The sequence below is a fragment of the Triturus cristatus genome, chromosome 2_1 (assembly GCF_964204655.1).
Source record: "Triturus cristatus chromosome 2_1, aTriCri1.1, whole genome shotgun sequence".
Lineage (NCBI taxonomy): Eukaryota > Metazoa > Chordata > Amphibia > Caudata > Salamandridae > Triturus > Triturus cristatus.
Genome location: NC_140581.1, coordinates 36,834,621 through 36,861,985, shown reverse-complemented (window position 1 = coordinate 36,861,985; position 27,365 = coordinate 36,834,621). Strand labels below are relative to the sequence as shown.

At 50.5% G+C, this 27,365-nt stretch overlaps 1 protein-coding gene across 1 annotated transcript in view; it reads left to right on the top strand.

Annotated features, from left to right (window-relative positions):
• LOC146863666 (long-chain-fatty-acid--CoA ligase ACSBG2-like) overlaps positions 1 to 27,365 on the top strand; it is a 386,688-nt gene that overhangs the window by 100,819 nt on the left and 258,504 nt on the right. Inside the window, exon 4 of the mRNA XM_085627762.1 lies at positions 13,536 to 13,822. Coding sequence (XP_085483888.1) covers positions 13,536 to 13,822 — 287 coding nt within the window. The remainder of the gene's footprint in view (positions 1 to 13,535; positions 13,823 to 27,365) is intronic.

The window sequence follows — 27,365 nt, the reverse complement described above, 5'->3', positions numbered from 1 at the left end:
ATTGTGGCGGCCGGTGCTGTAAGCAGCACCCGCCGCAATGCAATATATGGTTGTTGTGCTTTGGCATGCACAACGTGACAGGCACCGCGCGGTGCCTGCCACCTTGTGTATGCCAAAGAAGGGAGGTACCATAGGTGCCCCCCAGTTTAACCAGCCCCCCCGAATTCTCCCCGGGGCCCGCAACGGGCCCCTAATGCCCATCTCCGCATGCCTTTCCATGGCGGAGTCTCCGCCATGGAAAGGCAAGCATCATAATATGGATGGCGGTGCCAGCAAGGTACCGCCACCATATTGTGTCCCTTTCCGCCCGGTCGCCAATCCGACCGGCGGAAAAGCGGCGGATGGTCTTTCCGACCGCCGTGGTGCACCTCGCCATACTAATATGGCGTGGGTGATCCGGAGGACATTTTGCCGGCGGATCCGCCCGCTATAGTAATTGACCCTTTAGTCATTGCTGACACCAGCAGCGGTCCGTGCAGGTAACAGCGGTGGTGCGGTGTGACCGCATGGGGGGTATTTCAAGGGATGATGCAGAGGGAAAATTAATGATTTATTTAATTTTCCCTCGAAATACCCCCCCACGCAGCCATACCTCCCCATCGCTATTACCTGCACGGACCGCTGCTGGCTGACACCAAGTCTCCTGTATTTGGGATTGACAGTTGATGGCTCATCCACAAATGGGAGCACCAAAAGTGCAGTCTGCATCAAATACAATCTCTCAACCTTCAGTCCTTACAAGAGCCTGCAATCTTCCTTCGCGGCTTCCCTTGGACATTGAGGGCTGGTCTCTAGGTGGTGTTTATAAAGTGTGAAGGTATTACTTTGGAGCATTCTCTGCCTTGTGACTTGAGCTGTCCCACTGCTCTAGTGTTTTTTATGGTCTGGTTCGGCAGGGCATCTGTTGCCAGACAATTATGTGAGGTACACTAGAGAGGGGCTTTAGGTCCTCTGACATGGTGGACACAGGAGTGGCTCCTCCATGAGAGCAGAGGACCGTCACCCCGCTAAAACAATGCACCCAGAGCTGAAAAAGAAAGTCTATTTATTATCATTTTATTTTGAAGCAACCCTTCCTGAACTGAGTGTCAGGACAGGGCAGATAAATTGCAGCTGAGTGGCCGCAGGGAGCTGTGCACTTATGTTTCAAGTGCGCATGTCCCTTTGTCCGGCAGTGAATTTTAAACATCTCTAACCCAGCTGTCTAAAACAGCTAGGTTAAAGAAAGTGCAGGCCTCAAGTGCTCTTAAGAGCTCTAGGAGAGGCTGCTCCCACCGATCCTGATGCTTCTCTGATGCTGTTTAACAGCATGAGAGCAGAGCCAGGATTGGTCAGTGCATGTTCCTGGGTCCCGCTTTGGAGCTTCAATGAGAGATGAGGAGGACATCGTGCGTCAAGCCAGGAATGTAAGTGCCTATATTCATTTTATTATTGTACTACCTGTATTTTGCCCTCCTCACCACACTGTAAATATAGGCCAGCCGCCACTGATAGAGCGTCAGGAGTACATGTTTTGATTAGGCAAAGGTTGTGTGCTTCCACAAACATGTGCTTGCACTCCATTCAGTTGTGATCATTGTTTATCCAGCTGCCTGAGGTTAAACCTTTAGGGCATATGCATGATACTGTAAAGCTATTAAAGTAACTTAGATGACTAGAAAATGTATGGTGCTTTCCTCTGGCAGCAGAATAGATGGGAGTAGGGCACTCCTTAACCTACATGGAGGTTTAGATCTGGCTTGAAAGTTCAACTGTCACCTGGCCTTTCAAGCTTAACCAACATTATTCTACAGTTATTTGCTTCCACACAAATACATATCCATTCTCATGCTTCAACTTGCCATACACACTGTTTGGGAGAGTGTAATAATATTATCGGTAAGAACTTGGGATGTTAAAGTTTTTCTAAAGTGGTGTAGGAAGTTTCTAAACGTGTGGGGTGTAAGAAGGTTGGATAACTAGTGGGGTAGAGTTGTAGCAGTATCGGGAATAGAGAATAACACTTACATCGTAGGGGCTGGTGAGGTTGGAAGCTGTTGGGGGATGTATCGGGGAGCATGTTTTCATTTTAGGTTACAGGTAGCAGGGGGAGCACGTTTTTACAATTGTTATTATTGACAACACTAGGGGAAGGAGCACGGAGCACTAATTACGTTAAGGGGACAGGATTTATAATTGTAGGGTGAGAATGTATATGTCTTTTGTGCAAGATTAACATGAAGTTGATGCATATATTTTTAACTGTCTATAGATACCCCTGACGAAGGTCATTGGATGACCGAAATGCATTGGGTGGATTGATTAAGACGGATGAAGCAAGTTTCATAAACATGCCTGTGAATAGGCCCGGATGGGCAATTCTTGTGCAATTAAATGTGTGAAATAATGGAAACATGAATCTTTGACGTGACGGACAAGAAAAATGAAGCTGTGCAAATAAATGGATAAAATTTTTGACATACAAGGGATTACGTGTTTACTAGATTCACAAATGTGTATCCGGCTGTGCAACTCTTCTGTGATTCGGAAAACTGCGTTTCACTATCTTTTGATGATCAACTTGCCATACAACATTCCTTTAAAGCCAGGCCTATTGACATTGCCAATGCTTGTTTTAGGAAGCCAGTGAAAGAGCTCAGCTGGTGAAGTGCTTCCTAACCTACCCTACAATAACCTACTAGGGTTCATTGTAGTAGGTCGAATTGTATTTTAATATTTTCATTTCTACTGCACTATGACCAAGAAAGTGTAAACAAGTATTGTTGTGTCCTAAAACGACATGCCCTTTTCCACGTGCCTGCCGAAATCCATGCTGTTTTCTTTTCAGCATGGCATAAAACTCTCAAAGAGGAATGCATAGTGCACCCTGTTAGTGAATTCTGAAACAGAACAACACCTAATTAAACACAACTTCATGTTTCATATAAAGCATTTTACGCTTTTGGGAGTGAGGATATTTTGTGTGAAGGAGAGGGGAACAATCCACTATTTTCCAGGTTTTTCAGCTCACACAGCGCCGCTCCCTTTCTTTTGTTTCCTTTTAATAACTTCACATCTTTGCCCAGTACCCTTCCAGTCTAACTTCTGGTCTGCTTCAGCGCCTCGCAAGTAGTGTGAAGAGCTACATAATTTCAAGGCACTATGTTTGCCGACTACCAAGCCTCGTGGAGTAGACTGACTACGTACCAGAGAAGGAGCAGCACTCCTGGTATCTCTGCAGCAAGCTTCAGAAGCTCTCGCACTATTTTTATAGCATTCTCACACCGCGTGACAGTTTTTATTGTTTGAGCTGCTGTGTTCACATTGTCTTATTACTGCACTTAATGAAATACTTGGAAACTTTTAAAAAAAGGGAAAGAAGCCGCATTTTTATTGAGGCCCACCTAATTCTATCTGCCTTTTTCTCCCATCTCCTGGGTCTGCCGCAGGTTTCCTGATTGTCAGAGGGAGCTGGGACACATCTCATCTCAGCCGTGCCCTGAGGGCCGCCATCTTGGACGGCTTGCTGCACAGCTGAACAGCATTCTGACGCTTTGTTTGCTCTATTAAAAGGGCAGCCTGGCACCGATAAGCAGAGGTGTGGCGAAGACGCGCCAAAGGCAAGTCAATCTGTGCCCATCCGACCTGGCTGGTACCAGAGGCCAGGACCAGAAAGGACTTTTCCTGGAGCCACTTAAAAGCCCTGCGCCCAGTCTGCATGGAGGCATGTCAATCGTTGTTTCATCCTCTAACCAATGGTGTCAGTTGTAAACACTGCCACTTTTCTTGCAATCCCAGGGACTCCCCATAACCACAGATCATACGTCAATCAATCAATCAATCAATCAATCAATCAATCAATCAATCAATCAATCAGGGCATTGTAAGCGTGCTACTCACCCCTTAGAGTCTTAATGCGCTGGTTGGGGGCGAGGGTAAGCAGCTCGGCTCAGTCAAACAGCCAGGTCTTGAGTGTCTTCCTGAAGATGGTCAGGGAGGGGGCGCGTCTGATGTCGATCAGGAGCTTGTTCCAGGTCTTGGCTGCGATGCAGGAGAAGGTTCTTCCTCCTGTTCTGGTTCTGCGGGTGCGCGGGGTTTCGGCTAGGGCGAGGTTGGTGGTTCGGAGGTTTCTTTTGGGTACATGGAAGGAGATTCTCTCTTTGAGCTATTGAGGTCCAGTGTTGTGGAGGCATATGTAGGCATGGGTGAGTATCTTGAAAGTGACTCTCTTCTCCACGGGCAACTAGTGGAGGTTCCGTAGGTGTTGGCTGATCTGTTCATGTCGAGGGATGCTGAGGATGAGTCTGGCTGCAGTATTCTGTATTGTCTAGAGCTTACGAAGTAGAGACTTGCTCCAGCGGTAAACCAGCCTCAGATACTCTAATACCATATACTCACCTTGGGCCCATAAAAACATTCACACTCACTCAGGCCAGTTATTTCCCGTTTGGGTCAATTTGTTATATTGTCTTTCTAAGACTAGTTATTCGTCATTCCTAAGTAACCTTTCACTGATCAAAAAGCTCTTTCCTCTGGTCAATGGACCATTAGTTGAACTAGTTGATGGTGAAATGACATATTAAAATATTCTTTCTGCAAATAAATGATCACAGACTCGGGAAACATTTAAATGCTTTATCTAAATTGATTTCAAGTGAGCCAAACTCAAAGTACAGTACACTCTCCATCTCCCAAAGAAGGAACTTTCAATTAGCAAGAATTTACAATGACGATACTCAGAAAAGAGAGGATAGAGAAGTACAATTGCATATACACAGAAATATATTACCTAAGATGGTGTGAAAACCAACCCCTTGGCCAAGGTGCTGGGAAGGGTCCCACGGTAAAGGTCAGGAGACAAAGGCTTCAGGTTTCAGGACAGGTTTCAGGACAGGAAAAGGTGACCTCATTTAGATCCGACACCTGCGTCGCACCCCTCTCTGACACTATTGTCCTCCTCGATTCTTCCGCGATCTTCTTCTAATTTATTTGGCTTAGATTTATAAGTCTGCAATTCGATTCTTCTTCAGCATTCGCTCATCACTCCGACAGCATCCCGAGCTCTGCAGCATCTCCGTCTCAATGCGCTAACTAACTAGCTGAACTACTTCAATTATATCTTTCTGATGCCATGCATCACCCATTAATGTTTCATTCTCATACATTTTCTAACCCTGATTGGACAGGGAAAGGGAATGATCATCACACCATACCAGATTTTCAATATATTCCTTCAGCTCATTGTTAAATGATCCCACCCCTTGATTTTCATTCATAAATCTTTATTACCACCTGCATTCATATCTTTATCAAACATAAAGTATCCACTTCATATAACTTTCTTCCTTTTCACAGGACATCATACTGGTTCCCAGGGTATGTTACTGTTCTTGTCCTTGGATGGCGTTCAAGGATTACATCGTGGCTTCTGGCTCACTTAGACTGCGCATGTGTGGAGGTCACATGGGATATATACTTTGGTTTCTTACAAAGGCCGGAATAGGAACTAATAGGAAAAGTCAAAAGGAAGTATATTAATTTCAAAATAAAATGATTTCACTGTATACCACCTATCTCTATTCTAATCCCATTTAGTTATAAATGCTCTGCCCGCATTAGCAATTAGTAAATATCTTGGTTTATTTTTCAGCAAAACATATGCTTAGCATGTGAGCTATTAGCAGCCATTTTAGAAGCGTCTGCGCAAGTGCCGAAATTCCCTCCAAGTGACAGCTCGTCATACTGCGTAGATGCAGTTGACGCATGCGCATTACAGTTTCCCGCGTTTAGCAGCCATTTTAGATTTCACTCAAGTTACTTGTTAATAAGACATGTAAGCAAGCTTCTTCTTTTTCTAATAATTGGAATGTAGTGCATATTAATGATACAATAGTCAGTTAATACGCGTTATTAGTTATACAAGAGGATTGTTTTCAAGCAAATCTCCTTTTTACGAGTCCCCTCTCTGATGGCATTTTTGAGCCATCACAAAATTACCCATCACAAACCAGATGCAACTTTAGCACATCTCAATTCCCTTTCCGGTCTTCTCAATCCCATTCTCATCTTTTTCTTGTAAGCTTTTCATCTTTTTGTATAATTCGCCTTTCATTTCTTCTAACTGTATCTCTTCATACTTTGTTTTCTTTCGCTTCTCATTTATTTTATATCTTTTTCTTTTTCTACAGCATTTGCACTAGGTCTGGGCAGTAAATTCCGTTCCGCTCGCGGAATTTGGGTAATTTTGCATTCTGCGGAGAACACTGAATGTCCCAAAATTCTGCATTCCGCGGCTTCGTGGAATTTTTTGCTTGTTCGTGTTCTCAAAATGTATGTTCGCGAGATATTTCCCCCCGAGCAGGCAAACAGCGTTCGCGAACAGGAAAAAAGCAATGCGAACAAGCAATTCTGCATGTTTGTGGAATTTCTGCGTGCTAACGGAGATATTTTACCGTTTCGCGGAGCTTTGCATAGCGCGACTACGCAAATTCCGCCCACCCCTAATATGCACCATAACATTATGGCTAAGACTATTATGGTAATTCCCACCACTGGTAGTATTATTTGGCCTATAAAACTAGCCATATTAGTAAACCAAGTCCCTATTGAGGAAATACTCTGGTAATTTCTCCCATACACTAGCAACCTCCAGTGGTTTCAATTCTTCTTCAATTTTTGTAATATTTTTAATATATTCTCCAATTTCTATACTGTTGTCTGGTATATAAGTGCAACAATGTTGCTCTTTTAAAATTTAACAGACTCCTCCCTCTTTTGCTAATAATATATCAAGCGCAAGACGATTTTGCAAAACCATAGACCTAATTGCAACCATTTCTGTATTGATCATTAAGAACCCTCCAGCAGTATCAGCCGATAGACGATCAACTACTGTGGACAGTTGACAAATGACACCCACTGAAGGTATCAATGCACTAAATATATCACCTACTATTTCTGAAAAACTAGCTCTCTTCCTACGTATTAGTTCCTTAGGGTTTTCATTGCTTCCAGTGATTCTTTTTACATGATAAATTCTAGGGAATACTATTCCAAAATAGCAACTCCTGTACCACCGTGCAGGCAGCTTATAATAAGCTTTATTCCCACACATGTAGTAAAGACCAGGAAAAACTGTATCTGTTCCCCCTTTTAGTCCCCAACCTCCAAGAATCAAAAAGTTATGTTCACACTCACTGAAACCAATAAATACATTGTTATAGTCAGTCTTTAATCTATGGAGGCAGGCCTTCCCTTTCTTAACAAAATCTAGGGACATTGCAGCATGAGTCTTGCCGGCTGTATAAATTCCCTCTTTCTCAGTCCATGGTGGAACATAGGGTTTCTTTTCAAAAGCCTTTCTTTGGAAGTCCTGTCTCCTTTCTTCAACTAAGTTCAAAAATACCTTTTCTTCTTAATGTGCATCTTAAATTATTCTTGTGTGCCTCTGCTATATCTATTTACTTCATAGTTAAGAAAAATTCCCCCATAAACTGTGCATCTTGACTACTAAGTACTGGATTCATACTCTTTCAAATAGGAATCTCTGGAATATTTACATTTAAGTTTGAATAATAATACTGTAACTTTCCTGTTCTATAAAATAAACTTGTTAGAATACTACATAAAATACCATATGTCAACGGTAAATGATGGTATGCAACGCCCTCTGCTACTGATGTTGGTAGTTTCATACATACATAACAATCACTAATCTCCATAGTGTCTACATACTGAAATAATAACTTTGTGAATACATTTAAAGTAGTGTCGTTATCTGTCACAGTGTGATGTAAGTCTAACTCATCTGGTGCTTCTAATTCTACTCTATCTCTCATAAAGTAAGGAATTGCTATTGTTAAAAATAGCCAAACTATGACCACTAACAGAATACCACATATACAGATTTTTCAGCATTTCTTTATACAATTTAGTTTTGGTCTTCCAGCAACCCTATCTTCAGCCATTTTAGTTTAAGAAGACTTCTCTTCTTTTCTTCACTGTGTTTATAATTTTTTATTTCTTTTCTTACTTCAAGGGGGTTTCACTTTTCCTTCATCAATCTGTCCTGCAATTATTTCTTCATCACTATCTTCATTTAAATCTAGATTTTCAAGTTCTTCAAGAATCACAAAGGTCCATTCAGGACCCTTGAACTTATTGTTCAAGATTCTCAGTCTTCGGCTTCTTCGTCTAGTTTTCTCAGTCAACTGCCCAGACTGACTAGTAATTTCATTCACTTGTTCAGGTTCCTCACTTTTTGTCTTTAAGTGATCTTTTAACCTTTTGACACCACCTGGCCAATTATCACCTTTTCTGACCTTCTTGACTTGCACTGCACTTTCACTTTCCTCGTCTCTTTCGAGAACTCTTTTATTTTCATTATGTTGTGGCACAATTTGATTTTCCTCGTCTTCAAAGTCCCTCTCTATCTGTCCTTGTTAAGGTCTTGTTATTGTTGTTTCACCTGCCTGAACATGTTCTTCTTCCTCTCTCTGATCCTTTTCAGGTCTTATTTCGATTTGTTCTTTTCCTTCCTCCTGAACTTGTTCTTCTTTTCCTAACTGGTTCTGCTCAGGTCTTACTGCACCTTGTTCTTCTGCAGCCTGAACGTGTTCTTCTATGCCTGTCTGTCCCTGCTCAAGCTCATTTATTTTGTTGTTTGCCTGAGTATTATTTTCTTTCCCTGTCTGATCCTGCTCAGGGTCTCCAGTAGTTTTATTCACCCTTTCCTGAGCATGTTCTTCTACACCTGTCAGGTCCTCTCTAGTTTCCTGTCTTTCTAGTCTGGTTCTTCTTCTTGTTTTAATAATCACCTCAGGTATGTCTACCACTGGTATCCAGTCTTCCTGACTTGTGCTCGGTTGTTCTTTCTCAGCTTCTTCAGAATCTGTTACTTTTGATTCTTCAGCTGCACAACCTTCAGCCGCCTCAACTGCTTGTGTCAGTTGCGGTCCCACTTCCTCAGGAGCTGGAACTCTTTTGGTATGACTGGCATGTATCCAGTTGGGCAACCCTGCACATTTCACTGCAGTTGTTGTGACCAGTATGACCTGTCGTGGATCATCCCACCTGGGTTCTAGGTACGACTCTCAGGTGTGATCCTTCACTACCACCCAGTCTCCGGGATTCAGATCATGTGCTTGAATCGGCTGCCTGGCAACTGCGTCTTCTCCAACCTGGTGGGAGAAAGAACGCACTAGGTCAGCCAATCCTTTACAATAGTCCAATACCAGATCATCAATTATAATCAACAGTTTATATCCTGGTATAAATGCTTGTCTCATTGCTCTTCCCGTGAGAATTTCATGGGGGCTCAGTCCTGTGCTTCTGTCAGGAATGCTTCTGAGTCCCATCAGAACAAGAGGTGATGCATCGGGCGAACACAGTGATGTGGATGCACACACTTTTGCCAGTCTTGACTTGATTGTGCCATTCATTTGTTCCACCACTCCAGAAGCCTCTGGGCGGTATGAACAGTGCAGTTTTTGTTCAATTTTAAATGCTTCACAGATTAACCAAATTATTTCATTATTAAAGTGAGATCCTCTATCTGATTCCAAAGTTACTGGACAACCAAACCACGAAATTAACTCTCTCAACAATAATCTGGCTACTGTTATGCTGTCATTTCTCCAAGTAGAATATGCCTCCACCCACCGTGAAAATAAACTTACTATGACAAGAACATACTTCAATCCCCTGCATGGAGGTAATTGTATGAAATCTAACTGCAACCTTACAAATCGTCCTTCTGCCTTTCCAATGTTTTCCTAACTGACCACTGTCTTCCTGCCTGGATTTATTTGTTGACAAGTTAAACATCGCTGGCAAAGACTCTGCGACTGCCCTAAATCTTGGATTGTACCAGTTTTGTCTGAAAAGTCTGATAATGGCATCCCTGCCTACGTGTGAAAGCATAAATCCACACGTCATCTTCTGCCCTCCTTTTATATCTTGTCTTTATCCAACTTTCCTTTTCACTCACTTCCACCTCATCCTGCAGTTGTCTCACCTCCTCCCATGTTTCTAGTGCTGAGAATAGCATGAGTTGGCAGCTGATTCCACTTGTTTTAATTTTCTTGTTAATTGACATTTTATTTCTTGCACAATATTGAGCAACCTGGTCAGCGTATCGATTACCAGCTACCACATAGTCATTTCCTGACTGGTGAGCAGCACATTTGACCACTGCTAATTCTTTTGGCAATTGTATTGCTTCCAACAATTCTTTTACAAATTTCCCATTTTTATAGGGAATCCTGAAGAAGTCATGAAATCCCTTTGCATCCAGAGTTGGCCAAAGTCATGCACAACCACGTAACCATATTGGCTATCAGTAAATATGGTTACTTTTCAATTTTTTCAAATTTTGCAGGCTTTAATTAAAGCTATCAATTCGGCTACTTGTGCAGACTTGACTCCTGGTAAACAGGATGCTTCAACTACTCCAGTGACTTTGCATACAGCATGAGCTGCACGTAATCCTCCTTCCTCATGCCTCAAACACGAGCCATCTACAAAAAGCTCATGGTCAGATTTTTTTAGGGGTTCGTCCTGTATGTCCGGACCGGGCTTAGTGCATAATTCTGTCACATCTAAGCATTCATGCTCAACTTCATCTCTCACTTCTCCAAGTACATCTGGCAATAGAGTAGGAGGGTTTAACATGGTACACGTAACCACTGTCACATTTACAGCTCCCAAAATGATTCTTTCGAACTTAGCCATCCGACTGGGTGTAAGATACTGTGTTTGAGTTCTTGTTAAAAGAATATCAACTGAATGTGGAACATATACCTTTACTGGATGTCCCATCACAATTGACTCACTTTGTTCTAGGCTCATACATGTAGCAGCTACTGCTTTTAGGCAACCAGGTAATGCTGAAGCCACAGGATCCAAAGTAGCAGAGAAATATGCTACAGGACATCGGCTCAAACCAAGTCTTTGGGTTAAAACTAAGGTGCCGAGTGTTTTCCGACCAAGCCGTAGTCCTGCAGTCCGACCGAGCGAGTACGATGCGGCCGTATGCTGTCGGACTCGTTTCGGTCGGACTCCTATAGAAGTCAATGGGAGCCGGTCGTACGACGCGTACATGGGCTCCCATTGACTGAATGGGTACATCGCGGACAAGTGCGCCCCCTACAGCGAGTACGCATCGGTACCTTCCGCACCGTACATGCCTGTGTTGGGGGGACCCTTGGGTCTCCCCCTTTGTCCAAGTCGTAGGGCTGTGGGTGACAGGGGGTCCGACGAGGACCCGCAAAGGCAACCACCCGGCTCGCACAGGCTGTCCGATGCTTGCATCGTACTGGCTCGGTCGTGAATTGCATCCATTGCACGTCACGGTTAGCTCACGAGACGTACGGAGCGGTTCGGACCCGGCAACGACTCGGTCGGTGAATTTCATGTAGCTCGCATCGTATTTGCTCGCTCCTACAGCTGTACGAGTCGGGCGGAAAACACGCATACGGCTCGTAATGTTTCCGGCCGGATCGCATTCAGTGCCCTTCCGACCCGGATCGGAATGGGCCCCTTAGAGTGCACAACTCTCCCTTTCACAACAGAATAGTGCAAATTCTTTTGTATAGTCAGGCATGCCTAAGGCAGGGGCCTCACACAAACAATTCCTTAATTTTAGAAATGCTTCCACACTTTTGTCATCCCAAACTATTGGGTCCTTTGCTCTTTTCCGTATCATCTGAATTATGGCTTTGCAAATAAAGAAAAACCCACAATCCATTGCCTACAGTATCCCACTACACCAAGAAACATTCTGATCTCTCTCTGGGTTTGTGGCAACTGCATCTGTTTTATTATTTTTATTCTATCAGGGTTCACTTTCCTCACTCCCCTTTCTATGTGGTGTCCCAAATATTTGACTCCAGTTCAACAAAATTGTAACTTTTCTGGGGATACTTTGTGTCTCCCATTAGCCAAATGATTTAATAATGCAATGGAATCAGTTACACAGTCATCTCGAGACTTTGATGCTATGAGTATGTCATCGATATACTGAACTAGAACTGAACTGAATCTTATTAATCTTCCTTAAATCCTGTACTAAACGGTATTTTACGCAAGGCTTTTTGAGACCAATTATAGGTGAATTACAAGGACTGCTCATTATTTCTTTCAAAATGCCTTGTTTAATCATTCGATCAATTGCAGAACCAACTCCTGCTTTGACTTCAGGACTCATTTCATATTGTCTGGTGTTAGGGTAAACTGCACCTTCCTTTACAGTCACCTTCACTGGGTCTACATTTTCCCATTAATCCCACTTCTTTTCCAGTGAAATCCCATACTTCTGAATTCACAGGTGTTTTTAAGTCGTCTTTTGTCATTAATGAATACATCTCATCTACTTCTGTGCCTTGTTTTGCCAACATTATTTTATAGACACTGTCTTCATCAGGTGTCTGAATAGCAACATCATCCGGTTGCTTAAGGGACAGCCATGGCCAGATTGTGACATATATTTGTGGATGGTAGGAAGAATGACGTAACTAGGTATCTGTCACCTGAGTACAGAATATGCGACAATACTTGCAGGCAGGTCATTGGGCGTGCTCCTGCAAGTATATGACTGTGAGAGAGAAGGAATGCTCTGGTAGGCTTTTCTGGCATCAGCTCCGATGGAGTGAGGGGTTTGCAGGCAAGCAACCCATGAAAGGGACAAGGTTGGGGGATAATCTTTGCACAGAAGATAAGGACGTTCCGCCCATGGGGCTGTATTACGCATAGTGCCCCGGAGGCGCAATGTTCTGATCTTATAATCGAGTCAACATCATGGACCAGCCTGGAAAACCTAGAACTCTGAACATGGGAAACAGAAGAACATTAAAAACCAACACAGAAAAAAGATACTCAGGAAACTCTCATGCTTTGGAGAACATGCCACCTGGGGCAAAGTTTATTAGTGAGATATTATTACCATAATCATTATCAACAAAGCCAAGAGTTATCAACTGTGCCCGACTTAGATAGTAGAACAAAGCCAATATTCTTTGGTTATACATTTTTAAATAATAAATTAAACAAAAAAAGGGGAGACTAGGGCTTAAGGGGGTCCAGCACACTGCCCCTACTACTGACTTGTCAAAGAGAGGCATGCAGTTCTTATAGAGGGATGAAGATCTACCAGGAGATAAGGTGGGGGATACTTCCTTAGGAACAGGGGCCCTCACACATACTGAGGGTAGTCATGCTTCATCATCATGTGTGTGTTCAACCATTTACACTTTATTGCTCATACTTATGGCTTCCAAATTCTTTCAAACCTGCCCACTAAGATTTTTAAACATCTTTTTTGTTTCGAATTGGAAAACACTGTTTTCTAACACTGTCTGGAATTCATTCCAACAACATTTACAAAACACGTTGTTGAAAAAAATAACTGCTAATGTCTAAAGTTGATATAACTCAATAAAAAGTGTTGAATCATAAAATAAACCCATAGCTACATATTTGTGGACCCGATGTAGGATATGTTTGTAGCAGAGTTTGTCTCTGAGTTTGATGTCCTTCTTTCATACCACTCCCCTTCTTAGCTCTCAAAGGACGCCCCCTTGGGACCACAAGCAGGCCCATCCAGCCAAACCTGGCTCCAGCAGACAGCTTATGGACCACCCGGAGGGATGGAGCGGTGAAGCTGCGCATGGAAGAGACGGGGCCGGCCTCAGAGCCACCGGTCACCACACTCCAGATGTTTCAGGACGCTGTCCAGCGCTTCGGCGACCGTCCAGCAATGGCGGTGAAGAGAGATGGCCGCTGGGAGACCACCACATACCTGCAGTACCACCAGCAGTGCCGGGCAGCGGCCAAGAGCTTTCTGTATGTAAGTAGACAGCTGTACCGTGAGGCCAGACCTCAAAGCACTGTTAAGGCCACCCTACGACATGTTGTCCAGCATCACCAAGGGTTCAATTGTCTCTTTTTTGGTTTATAGATTTCACAGTTAATTTGCTGCATCATGATTGTAGGTTTCAGTAGTCTTACTTTTCATGTCCGACTGCTGTATGGTCATTTAGTGGGCATTAATACAATAGTATATTTTGTCTTCTTTTGCTTTAATGCAGCTCCTGCATCTTTATCTCTGGCTCCTTTATACTTTCCCAGGCTGCCAGGTTTTTTGCAGCTCATCTGTGGGGGTAAGGCGCTGTAAACTGTACTATTCTGCCCAGTGTTCTGCAGCTCGTCTGTGGGTCTAAGACGCTCTGGTCTTAACGGGTGCTGAGCTCTTGGTCTGAGGGCTGCTGAGCTCCTGGCCTGAGGGCTGCTGAGCTCCGGGCCTGAGGGCTGCTGAGCTCCGGGTGTGAGGGCTGCTGAGCTCCTGGTGTGAGGACTGCTGAGCTCCTGGTGTGAAGGCTGCTGAGCTCCTGGTCTGAGGGCTGCTGAGCTCCTGGCCTGAGGGCTGCTGAGCTCCGGGCCTGAGGGCTGCTGAGCTCCGGGTGTGAGGGCTGCTGAGCTCCTGGTGTGAGGACTGCTGAGCTCCTGGTGTGAAGGCTGCTGAGCTCCTGGTCTCAGGGCTGCTGAGCTCCTGGTCTGAGGGCTGCTGAGCTCCTGGTGTGAGGACTGCTGAGCTCCTGGTGTGAGGGCTGCTGAGCTCCTGGTCTCAGGGATGCTGAGCTCCTGGTCTCAGGGATGCTGAGCTCCTGGTCTGAGGGCTGCTGAGCTCCTGGTGTGAGGGCTGCTGAGCTCTTGGTCTGAGGGCTGCTGAGCTCCTGGCCCGAGGGCTGCTGAGCTCCGGGTGTGAGGGCTGCTGAGCTCCTGGTGTGAAGGCTGCTGAGCTCCTGGTGTGAAGGCTGCTGAGCTCCTGGTCTCAGGGCTGCTGAGCTCCTGGTCTGAGGGCTGCTGAGCTCCTGGTGTGAGGGCTGCTGAGCTCCTGGTGTGAGGGCTGCTGAGCTCCTGGTCAGAGGGATGCTGAGTTCCTTGTCTGAGGGCTGCTGAGCTCCTGGTGTGAAGGCTGCTGAGCTCCTGGTGTGAGGGATGCTCAGCTCCTGGTGTGAAGGCTGCTGAGCTCCTGGTGTGAAGGCTGCTGAGCTCCTGGTGTGAAGGCTGCTGAGCTCCTGGTGTGAAGGCTGCTGAGCTCCTGGTGTGAGGGATGCTCAGCTCCTGGTGTGAGGGATGCTCAGCTCCTGGTGTGAGGACTGCTGAGCTCCTGGTCTGAGGGCTGCTAATGCATTAGATTAATGTGATAAAAAAATATCACATTAATAAAAGCCAGTACCATTTACAATACAAAACTCACACTAGTACAAATGCAATGCAATAGATTTTGCAGTTACAACAAAGTGAGCTGTTGCCATTTTGCATTACACCATTTGATTATTGAAAAACAATCACACTTACAATGCCAATAGCTCAAAATAATGTCATTGCGAGACATATTGCATTGTAAATGCTTGTTCTGAATGTCTTCGAAGGGCTGTGGAAGCCCTCGGTCTTGTTTGAGCTAGAGGGGCTCCCGTACTGGTCTTTCCCCCTCTGCACTGCATGCGGGCTGCTATGGGACAGCACGTGCCAGGGCTGCTCGTGTTTTCTAGCCTGGCCTTGAGGTTGGAGATGTGCTGTTTCTACTCCTCGGTTCATGGTGTACCCTGAAAGGACTTTAAACGAATGAATAATGCTGACTTTGTCTTTCTATTGTTCATGAAGACTTTATTACATTTGTGAAGGCAAAGATTATGAACAACGAGGCTGTATCTTATTCTAAACTGAATCTGTGCCCTCCTGAGAGCTATAAGGCAAATGTTGTATATAAGACAATCAGTAGAAAAGCCAATAGGACGAGCTTATTTTAACCAATGGCAATTACACACGCGCACACACACACAAGCACACACACACGCACGCACACACGCACACACACGCATACACACGCACACACACACACAAACTCACACATTCATACATATGGTGACAAAGGACATGCACATAGTAGTTATGTGGTGGATTATTGGATACGTTTATAGTTTTTTTTTTTTTACTTTATTTTTCAATTTGCATTATACAAATGCAGAAACAAATCGACATCAATACAGCGTACATAGACATATTGTTGATATTATCAAGGGCACGTAGCACAGATGGTCGCATTCGGGGGAGAAGGTACCATGGGGTCACATAAGTGTTCAGAAGCATATTACAGTGAGGAGGGAGCATGGGGTATGGCAGTGATTCCCAATGTGCATATAACTGGGGTCAGTCCTCGCACTCCGTGGCAAGGGGAGGCCCACTTTCTACATCCAACCCACTCTCCTCGCCATCAGCTGTATCCTGCGAGGAGGACTCCCTCTCCGCCAACCCAGAGGAACACAATTCCCGCCAAACTATGAGGTCTTCTTGCAGCTTCTCGTCCCTTCGGGTGAGTTGCATGTGTGTTTCTTCGGCTAGGGCCCACTCTCGGACATCTTTAAGCCAGCTGGGCACTTCTGGGCCCCTCTGCCCCATCCAGGTTATAGCTACCCTATGCCTAGCGAGCACTAGCATTAGTTGTAGACGTTTATAGTTGACAGGTGTATACTTGGATGAATATATGGATGGGCGTACCTGCATGCAGCGGTGGGTGGGTGAGTAAGGGTGGCAGCACACATGGATGGATGCAAGTGTGAATGGGTGGGTAGAGGTGGCAGCAAACGTGGATGGATGCAAGTGTGAATGGGTGGGTAGGGGTGGCAGCACACATGGATGGATGCAAGTGTGAACGGGAGGGTAGCGGTGGCAGCAAACGTGGATGAGTGCAAGTGACAATGGGTGGGTAGGGGTGGCAGTACACATTTGGATGGGTGCAAGTGTGAATGGGTGGGTAGGGGTGGCAGTACACATGGACGGTTGCAAGTGTGAATGGGTGGGTAGGGGTGGCAGCACACATGGATGGATGCAAGTTTGAACGGGTGGGTAGGGGTGGCAGTACACATTTGGATGGGTGCAAGTGTGAATGGGTGGGTAGGGGTGGTGTTGGACAGGCCACACGAAGGGCTTGCTCCCTCCCCACATGACAGGGCCCAAGCCCCGGCCCGCCAGGCGTGACCCACGAGAATCACCCGCACCCCGTCTCCCGACGGAACTCCTGCCCTCGGACCTCCATGTAACCCGGGCCCAAGCCACCACCGGCTCCCTCGGCCGGGTCAAGCCGCCATCTTGGGCCCTGCGCCACGAGGCCGCGTGGCCTCCACCCGACCCTAACCCTGGGCCTGGCCGGCCCCGACATCCCGGCACCACCATCCCCCCAGGAGGTGAGCGGACCACTTGGCAGGTCAATGGGAGAACGAAGCGCCAAGGACTCTCCCCCACCAGGTGACGATCGCCTCCAGCTTCCCCAGGCACCGGCTCCACCCCCCCGCTGGGTGTCTGGACACCTTCATCCCGGACCCTCCGACCTCCAAGTGCGAGGGTCCGGACATCAAAGGGCGCCTGCCCTATAACTGGAGCAGCTCCGGAGCAGGAAGGCAGTTGTATCCTGGAGTCGAGAGACACCGAGAGAACTCAGCCTTGACGGACTACTGGCGCTGCCGTAGCCCTATCTTGCGAACTATCGTCCTGCCTGCTGGCTCTGCCGCGGCCTTCTGCAACATCCATCCTCGTCGGGACCTGCTGGCGCTGCCGCGGCCTGTTGTAACGACCACCTTCACCGGGACCTGCTGGCGCTGCCGCGGACCGTACCTCGACCATCTTCACTGGGACCTGCTGGCGCTGCCGCGGACCGTGTATCGACCATCTTCACCGGGACCTGCTGGCGCTGCCGCGGCCCGTACCAGCTAGACCACCAAGCTCGAGGATTGTGAGCTACCCACCATACCATCTCAACTACCAGACTGGAAACCAGACTGTCCCGCTACCCCCTTTCCCCATCTTGAGAGACTTGAATCGAGGGGACCCCTGAGTCCAGACCTCCTTGTACCTTTTCATCGTACCTTAAGAAGTGCTTATAAAGAACGCTAACTCATCTCCTTGTGTGGTATCTGTCTGTGGGGGGGGAAGTTATTTGTCTGTACGATCGCTGGAGACGGCTCTCCCCGGAGACCTTTCCCCTTGTCCTCGGCCGACCCTCCCGGTCCGTCTAACATTGGTGGCCAGCGGCGCGATCCGAATCAACGCGTAATCGTACAGAGAGTAGCTCACCCCACGACAAAACCACGATGTCAGCCAAAGAGAGCGGTTCCACTGAAAAGTTCCAAATGGATAAGTTGGAAGAATATAGCCACCGCGAACTTAAACAATTCTGCATGGAACTAGGCATTGCTACCACCGGCCTGAGTACCAAAGATGATTTGAAGCGCGCCCTTGAGTCGTGGGCAGAAACTGGGATCGCCGGACCCTCCGACCAAAACAGTGTCGCACCAGAGGGGAACGCCACGGCTCCCGAGGAGCGGGGAACGGGCCTCTCGCAGGAGGAGATCCAGGAAAGAGAAAGGTCCAGATTACACGAATTGGAAATGGCACGACTCAAGATGGACGGTGAACTGAAACTAGCCGAGCAGAAACTAAATCTAGAGCATCTGCGGCTCCGAGAGGAACGAGAAGAAAAACAGAGACAGAGAGAGCTTGAGGAAAAAAAAATAACACTCGAACACGAGCGCAAACTGGCGGAAATAGAACTTCGGAAACAGAATACAGAACCGGGGGTGCCTGAGCGTCCGCACACCCCAGGGACAACCGAGAAAAAAGTCCACATCCCCAAGGATGTTGTCCGAGAGTATGTCCGAGAAGACGACATACAGCAGTGGTTCAAAGCCTACGAGATCGCCATGACCTCCCACCGGATCGACCGGAGTGATTGGGGAGCCGGACTATGGGGGAGGTTCGTCAACGAAGGTCGCGATGCCCTGTTGCAGCTCCCAGATCACCAAATGTCGTCCTACGACCACATGAAGGCTGCCCTCCTCACCCGCTACGGCCTCACACCCGAGATGTACCGCCAGAGGTTCAGAGATTGCACCCGGATCCCGGGTACAACTTGGGTGGAGTACGTAAACTATTTCAGCCGAGCCTTCGAGGGTTGGATCAAGGGGAGCCATGTAACGACCTACGAACAACTCTTTAACCTTATGGTATGGGAACACCTGTCGAACAACTGTTTCGTCGAGCTCAGGCAGCACCTCCTCGACAGTAAATTGACTGACCCCCGGCAGCTCGCCGCTGAAGCTGACCGATGGGAAAGCACCCGAGTGGGCCGGAGAGGACCACACGAGCAGAACCGAAGCAACCAAGGCCAGCACCGTCCTCGGGGAGGAGGAGGAGGAGGCCAGGGGCGAGGGAGAGACACCCTCCCGGCAACACCCGTGGCCAGCACCCCGCCCCCGGCCGGCCGGGGAAACCCCCCGATACGGCCAGGGTTCCGAGCCAATGTCACGTGCCACCGATGCCAACGAGTCGGCCATTACGCCAATGACCCGAGCTGCCCGCAGAACCAAACGCCCAAGCCCCGCCAGGTAGCTGCCGCCGCCCTGGGGGAAGAACGACTATCAGAGGAACAGGAAGAGTATGAGCCGGCCCAGCAAGAGTGGGAACCGGCCGCCATGGTTCTAGCGTGCCTAGGGGGAAAAGACATAGTCCCGCGGGCTCCCCTACCCGCCAACACCAGGAAATACGGTCAGTGGGTGACCATTAATGGGCATCGGGCCGAGGCCTTACGTGACACAGGCGCCAGTGTGACGGCCGTCCGCTGTCACCTGGTGAAACCCGAGCAGATCCTGCCGAACATTCTCTGCCCCGTCCGCTCAGCCGACAATTCCGAAAGTCTGTGTCAAATGGCCTGCGTCCCCTTCGAATGGGGAGGGGTCTCCGGCCTGTTGAAAGTGACGGTCCGGGATGATGCCCCCGTGGACTGCCTCCTGGGGAATGACCTTGAGAGTTCCCCGTGGGCCACCGTCGAGAGAAGAGAGCACCTGGGGATGCTGGGCCTCCCGGACTGGGCCTGCGTAACCACCCGGTCCATGACCGCCCGTGCCGTCCCCCGACCAGAAGAACCGGAATGGCCGGCACCTCCGCCCCCGGTCGCCCCAGCAGAAGACAACGACGAGGCCAACCACCTGGAACCAACGGCCGAAGGGGACGCGCAACCCCAGGACTTCCCCGGCCTGGCTCAGTGGCGTCAAGAAGGGGGGCCCACCCAAGAACAGTTCCGCCAGGAGCAAAAGACCTGCCCCTCCCTCGAGGGACTCCGCCAACAAGCCAGCGCCCAGAGCGCAGGGGACTCCACCGGAACTCACTGGGTCTACTGGGAGAACGACCTGCTATACAGCGAACAGAGAATCGCAGAGCTAGGGGCCGGTCGAGTACTGGTGGTACCTCTCCGCTTCAGAGACTTCCTGCTCAACCTGGCCCACGATGTCCCCCTGGCTGGACACCTGGGCCAAGACAAAACTTACAGTCGCCTAGTGACCCACTTTTTCTGGCCGAAGATGCGGAACGACGTCCTGAACCACTGCCGGTCCTGCCCCACGTGCCAGGCCAGCGGGAAGAGTGGCCGTAAGCTGAAAGCCCCTCTACAACCCTTCCCAGTGGTCACTACCCCGTTCGAGAGGGTAGGAATAGACATTGTGGGGCCCCTGGACCCCCGCACGGCACAAGGACATAGGTTCATCCTGGTACTGGTGGATCACGCCACCCGCTACCCCGAGGCGGTGCCTCTACGAACTGTAACAGCCCCGGTGGTTGGCCGGGCCCTAATGGGGATCTTCTCCCGGGTGGGCTTCCCCCGAGAAGTCGTCAACGACCGAGGCACGAACTTCATCTCAAAATACATGAAGTCCCTCTGGCAACAGTGCGGGGTCACCTACCGATTCACGACCCCCTATCACCCCCAAGGGAACGGACTAGTGGAGCGATTCAACCGCACCCTCAAGGGGATGATTGGGGGATTGGAAGAGCCCCTCCGTCGCCAGTGGGATGTACTACTCCCGTGCCTCCTCTTCGCCTACCGAGAAGTTCCCCAGAAGTCCCTCGGTTTTAGCCCTTTCGAACTCCTGTACGGGCACCCTGTGCGAGGACCCCTCAGCCTAGTCAAAGAAGGTTTGGAGATGGCCCCCCTAAAGACCCCTCCAGACGTCTTCAAGTACCTCCTGGCCCTCCGCAATCAGACCCGGCGCTTCAGGGAGATGGCCAAGGCGAACCTCGAGGCCAGCCAGGAAGACATGAAGAGATGGTATGATCACAATGCCTCCTCCGTCGAGTTCGAACCTGGTCAACAAGTGTGGGTGATGTCCCCCACCGAACCATGTGCCTTGCAAGATAAGTGGACGGGGCCCTTCAAGGTGGTCGAGCGCAAAAGCCCCGTCACTTACCTCATCGACATGGGGACCCCCCGGAACCCCCTTCGGGTCCTCCACACCAACAGACTCAAACCACACTTTGTGCGCTCAGAACTCAGCCTCCTGATGGCTACGGACAGTGGGGCAGAGGAGGACTCCGAACCCCTCCCGGATCTCCTGAAGACTCAGGAGAACGACGGTTCCGTGGACGGGGTCCGGCTCTCCGATGCCCTCACCCCAGAGCAACGCCAGGGCTGCCGGGACCTCCTGCTGCGGTTCGCTTCACTGTTCTCCCTCACTCCCGGGGTCACCCCTTGGTGCTTGCACGACGTGGACACCGGGGACAGTCCCCCTATCCGACACCGGGCCTACCGCGTACCAGATCGGGTACGGGCCTGCATACAAGAGGAAGTGGCCAAAATGCTCACGATCGGGGTCATCGAGCCCTCGGACAGTCCCTGGGCCAGCCCGGTTGTATTGGTCCCCAAAGCCGCTGCCCCCGGCACCACACCTGAACTGAGATTCTGCGTCGACTACCGGGGCTTGAACGCTGTCACCCGAACCGACGCTCATCCTATCCCCCGAGCGGATGAATTGATCGACCGGCTGGGGGCCGCCCGCTACCTCAGTATCTTCGACCTAACAGCGGGCTACTGGCAGATCGGTCTCACGCCCCGGGCTCAAGAACGGTCCGCTTTCTCTACCCCCGATGGCCACTACCACTTCAAGGTCATGCCCTTCGGCATGAAGAACGCCCCGCTACATTTCAACGTCTTGTGAACCAGGTCTTGGCGGGGCTCGAAGAGTTCAGCGCTGCCTACCTGGACGATATCGCTGTATACAGCCGCCACTGGTCCGACCACCCCCTCCACCTCCAGGAAGTCCTACAGGCCCTCCAGCGGGCCGGCCTCACGATTAAGGCCGGCAAATGCCAAATTGGTCAAGGGTCCGTGACCTACCTGGGGCACCAGGTGGGAAGCGGGCTGGTGGCCCCACTGCAACTTAAAATTGCTGCCATCCAGTCCTGGCAGCCCCCCGTCACCCAGACCGAAGTCCGAGCCTTCTTGGGGCTCACCGGCTACTACCGGCGGTTCGTGAGGGACTACGGCAGCATTGTGGGGCCCCTCACGGGTCTCACGTCCAAGAACCAACCGAAGCGGATTAACTGGACCCCCGATTGTCAAGCGGCCTTCGAAAAGCTGAAGGCCGCCCTGTGCACCGCCCCTGTGCTCCAGGCCCCCGATTACAGTCGGGAATTCGTGGTACAGACAGACGCCTCCGACCACGGCATCGGAGCGGTTCTTTCCCAAGTGAACCCCGAGGGTCATGACCAGCCGGTGGCCTTCATCAGCCGACGTCTCCTGGCCCGAGAACAGCGCTGGAGCACAATCAAGAGGGAGGCCTTCGCAGTGGTGTGGGCCCTCAAAAAGCTCCGGCCCTATCTCTTCGGTACCCACTTCCGGGTACAAACCGACCATAGACCCCTGCAGTGGCTGATGCAGATGCGGGGGGAGAACCCAAAACTATTGCGCTGGTCCATCTCCCTGCAGGGAATGGACTTCACCGTGGAGCACCGACCGGGCCAAGACCACGCCAACGCAGATGGCCTGTCACGCTTCTTACGCCTCGACGAGGAGAGTCCCCAAGAAGATGGGTGACTCTCCCCGCCTTCAGCTGGGGGGGACGCATGTTGGACAGGCCACACGAAGGGCTTGCTCCCTCCCCACATGACAGGGCCCAAGCCCCGGCCCGCCAGGCGTGACCCACGAGAATCACCCGCACCCCGTCTCCCGACGGAACTCCTGCCCTCGGACCTCCATGTAACCCGGGCCCAAGCCACCACCGGCTCCCTCGGCCGGGTCAAGCCGCCATCTTGGGCCCTGCGCCACGAGGCCGCGTGGCCTCCACCCGACCCTAACCCTGGGCCTGGCCGGCCCCGACATCCCGGCACCACCATCCCCCCAGGAGGTGAGCGGACCACTTGGCAGGTCAATGGGAGAACGAAGCGCCAAGGACTCTCCCCCACCAGGTGACGATCGCCTCCAGCTTCCCCAGGCACCGGCTCCACCCCCCCGCTGGGTGTCTGGACACCTTCATCCCGGACCCTCCGACCTCCAAGTGCGAGGGTCCGGACATCAAAGGGCGCCTGCCCTATAACTGGAGCAGCTCCGGAGCAGGAAGGCAGTTGTATCCTGGAGTCGAGAGACACCGAGAGAACTCAGCCTTGACGGACTACTGGCGCTGCCTTAGCCCTATCTTGCGAACTATCGTCCTGCCTGCTGGCGCTGCCGCGGCCTTCTGCAACATCCATCCTCGTTGGGACCTGCTGGCGCTGCCGCGGCCTGTTGTAACGACCACCTTCACCGGGACCTGCTGGCGCTGCCGCGGACCGTACCTCGACCATCTTCACTGGGACCTGCTGGCGCTGCCGCGGACCGTGTATCGACCATCTTCACCGGGACCTGCTGGCGCTGCCGCGGCCCGTACCAGCTAGACCACCAAGCTCGAGGATTGTGAGCTACCCACCATACCATCTCAACTACCAGACTGGTAACCAGACTGTCCCGCTACCCCCTTTCCCCATCTTGAGAGACTTGAATCGAGGGGACCCCTGAGTCCAGACCTCCTTGTACCTTTTCATCGTACCTTAAGAAGTGCTTATAAAGAACGCTAACTCATCTCCTTGTGTGGTATCTGTCTGTGGGGGGGGAAGTTATTTGTCTGTACGATCGCTGGAGACGGCTCTCCCCGGAGACCTCTCCCCTTGTCCTCGGCCGACCCTCCCGGTCCGTCTAACAGGTGGCAGTACACATGGATGGTTGCAAGTGTGAATGGGTGGGTAGGGGTGGCAGCACACATGGATGGATGCAAGTGTGAATGGGTGGGTGAATGATTGGGCGTAGGCAAATGGATGCATGAATATGTTTTTAGGTGTATACTTGGATGAATATATGGCTGGATGGGCATGCCTGCATGCAGCGGTGGGTGGGTGGGTAAGGGTGGCAGCACACATAGATGGATGCAAGTGTGAATGGGTGGGTAGGGGTGGCAGCACGCGTGGATGGATGCAAGTGGGAACGGGTGGGTAGGGGTGGCAGCACATTTGGATGGGTGCAAGTGTGAATGGGTGGGTAGGGGTGGCAGCACACCTGGACGGGTACAAGTGTGAACGGGTGGGTAGGGGTGGCAGCACACATGGACGGGTGCAAGTGTGAATGGGTGGGTAGGGGTGGCAGCACACATGGACAGGTGCATGTGTGAACGGGTGGGTAGGGGTGACAGCACACATGGATGGATGCAAATGTGAATGGGTGGATAGGGATGGCAGCACACGTGGATGGATACAAGTGTGAATGGGTGGGTAGGGGTGGCAGCACATGTAGATGGATGCAAGTATGAATGGGTGGGTAGGGGTGGCAGTACACATGGATGAGTGCAAGTGCGAACGGGTGGGTAGGAGTGGCAGCACATGTGGATGAGTGCAAGTGTGAATGGGTGGGTAGGGGTAGCAGCACATACGGATTGATGCAAGTGTGAATGGGTGGGTAGGGGTGGCAGCACACATGGATCGATGCAAGTGTGAATGGGTGGGTGGGGTGGCAGGACACACAGATGGGTGCAAGTGTGAACGGGTGGGTAGGGGTGGCAGCACACGTGGACGGATGCAAGTGTGAATGGGTGGGTAGGGGTGGCAGTACACATGGATGAGTGCAAGTGCGAACGGGTGGGTAGGAGTGGCAGCACATGTGGATGAGTGCAAGTGTGAATGGGTGGGTAGGGGTAGCAGCACATACGGATTGATGCAAGTGTGAATGGGTGGGTAGGGGTGGCAGCACACATGGATCGATGCAAGTGTGAACGGGTGGGTAGGGATGGCAGCATACGTGGACAGATGTAAGTGTGAACGGGTGGGTAAGGGTGGCAGCACACGTGGACAGATGCAAGTGTGAATGGGTGGGTAAGGGTGGCAGCACACATGGACGGATGCAAGAGTGAATGGGTGGGTAGGGGTGGCAGCACAAGTGAACAGATGCAAGAGTGAATGGGTGGGTAGGAGTGGCAGCACACATGGACAGGTGCAAGTGTGAACGCGTGGATAGGGGTGGCAGCACATGTGGATGAGTGCAAGTTTGAATGGGTGGGTAGGGGTGGCAGCTCACACGGATGGATGCAAGTGTGAATGTGTGGGTAGGGGTGGCAGCACACATGGAGCAATGCAAGTGTGAATGGGTGTGTAGGGGTGGCAGCACACATGGATGGATGCAAGTGTGAACGAGTGGGTAGGGGAGGCAGCACATATGGACAGATGCAAGTGTGAATGGGTGGGTAGGGGTGGCAGCACACATGAATGGATGCAAGTGTGAACGGGTGGGTAGGGGTGGCAGCACACATGGATGGATGCAAGGGTGAATGGGTGGGTAGGGGGTAGGAGCACACATGGATGGATGCAAGTGTGAATGAGTGGGTAGAGGGTGGCAGCACATGTGGATGAGTGCAAGTGTGAATGTGTGGGTAGGGTGTCAGCACACATTGATGGATGCAAGTGTGAATGGGTGGGTAGGGGTGGCAGCACACATGGATGGATGCAAGTGTGACTGGATGGGTGAATGCTTGGGCGTAGGCAAATGGATGCATGAATATGTTTATAGGTGTATACTTGGATGAATATATGGCTGGATGGGCGTGCCTGCATGCAGCGGTGGGTGGGTGGGTAAGGGTGGCAGCACACATGGATGGATGCAAGTGTGAATGAGTGGGTAGGGGGTGGCAGCACATGTGGATGAGTGCAAGTGTGAATGTGTGGGTAGGGTGTCAGCACACATTGATGGATGCAAGTGTGAATGGGTGGGTAGGGGTGGCAGCACACATGGATGGATGCAAGTGTGAATGGGTGGGTAGGGGTGGCAGCACGCGTGAATGGATGCAAGTGTGAACGGGTGGGTAGGGGTGGCAGCACATTTGGATGGGTGCAAGTGTGAATGGGTGGGTAGGGGTGGCAGCATACCTGGACGGGTACAAGTGTGAATGGGTGGGTAGGGGTGGCAGCACAAGTGAACAGATGCAAGAGTGAATGGGTGGGTAGGAGTGGCAGCACACATGGACAGGTGCAAGTGTGAACGCGTGGATAGGGGTGGCAGCACATGTGGATGAGTGCAAGTTTGAATGGGTGGGTAGGGGTGGCAGCTCACACGGATGGATGCAAGTGTGAATGTGTGGGTAGGGGTGGCAGCACACATGGAGCAATGCAAGTGTGAATGGGTGTGTAGGGGTGGCAGCACACATGGATGGATGCAAGTGTGAACGAGTGGGTAGGGGAGGCAGCACATATGGACAGATGCAAGTGTGAATGGGTGGGTAGGGGTGGCAGCACACATGAATGGATGCAAGTGTGAACGGGTGGGTAGGGGTGGCAGCACACATGGATGGATGCAAGTGTGAATGGGTGGGTAGGGGGTAGGAGCACACATGGATGGATGCAAGTGTGAATGAGTGGGTAGAGGGTGGCAGCACATGTGGATGAGTGCAAGTGTGAATGTGTGGGTAGGGTGTCAGCACACATTGATGGATGCAAGTGTGAATGGGTGGGTAGGGGTGGCAGCACACATGGATGGATGCAAGTGTGAATGGATGGGTGAATGCTTGGGCGTAGGCAAATGGATGCATGAATATGTTTATAGGTGTATACTTGGATGAATATATGGCTGGATGGGCGTGCCTGCATGCAGCGGTGGGTGGGTGGGTAAGGGTGGCAGCACACATGGATGGATGCAAGTGTGAATGAGTGGGTAGGGGGTGGCAGCACATGTGGATGAGTGCAAGTGTGAATGTGTGGGTAGGGTGTCAGCACACATTGATGGATGCAAGTGTGAATGGGTGGGTAGGGGTGGCAGCACACATGGATGGATGCAAGTGTGAATGGGTGGGTAGGGGTGGCAGCACGCGTGAATGGATGCAAGTGTGAACGGGTGGGTAGGGGTGGCAGCACATTTGGATGGGTGCAAGTGTGAATGGGTGGGTAGGGGTGGCAGCATACCTGGACGGGTACAAGTGTGAACGGGTGGGTAGGGGTGGCAGCACACATGGACGGGTGCAAGTGTGAATGGGTGGGTAGGGGTGGCAGCACAC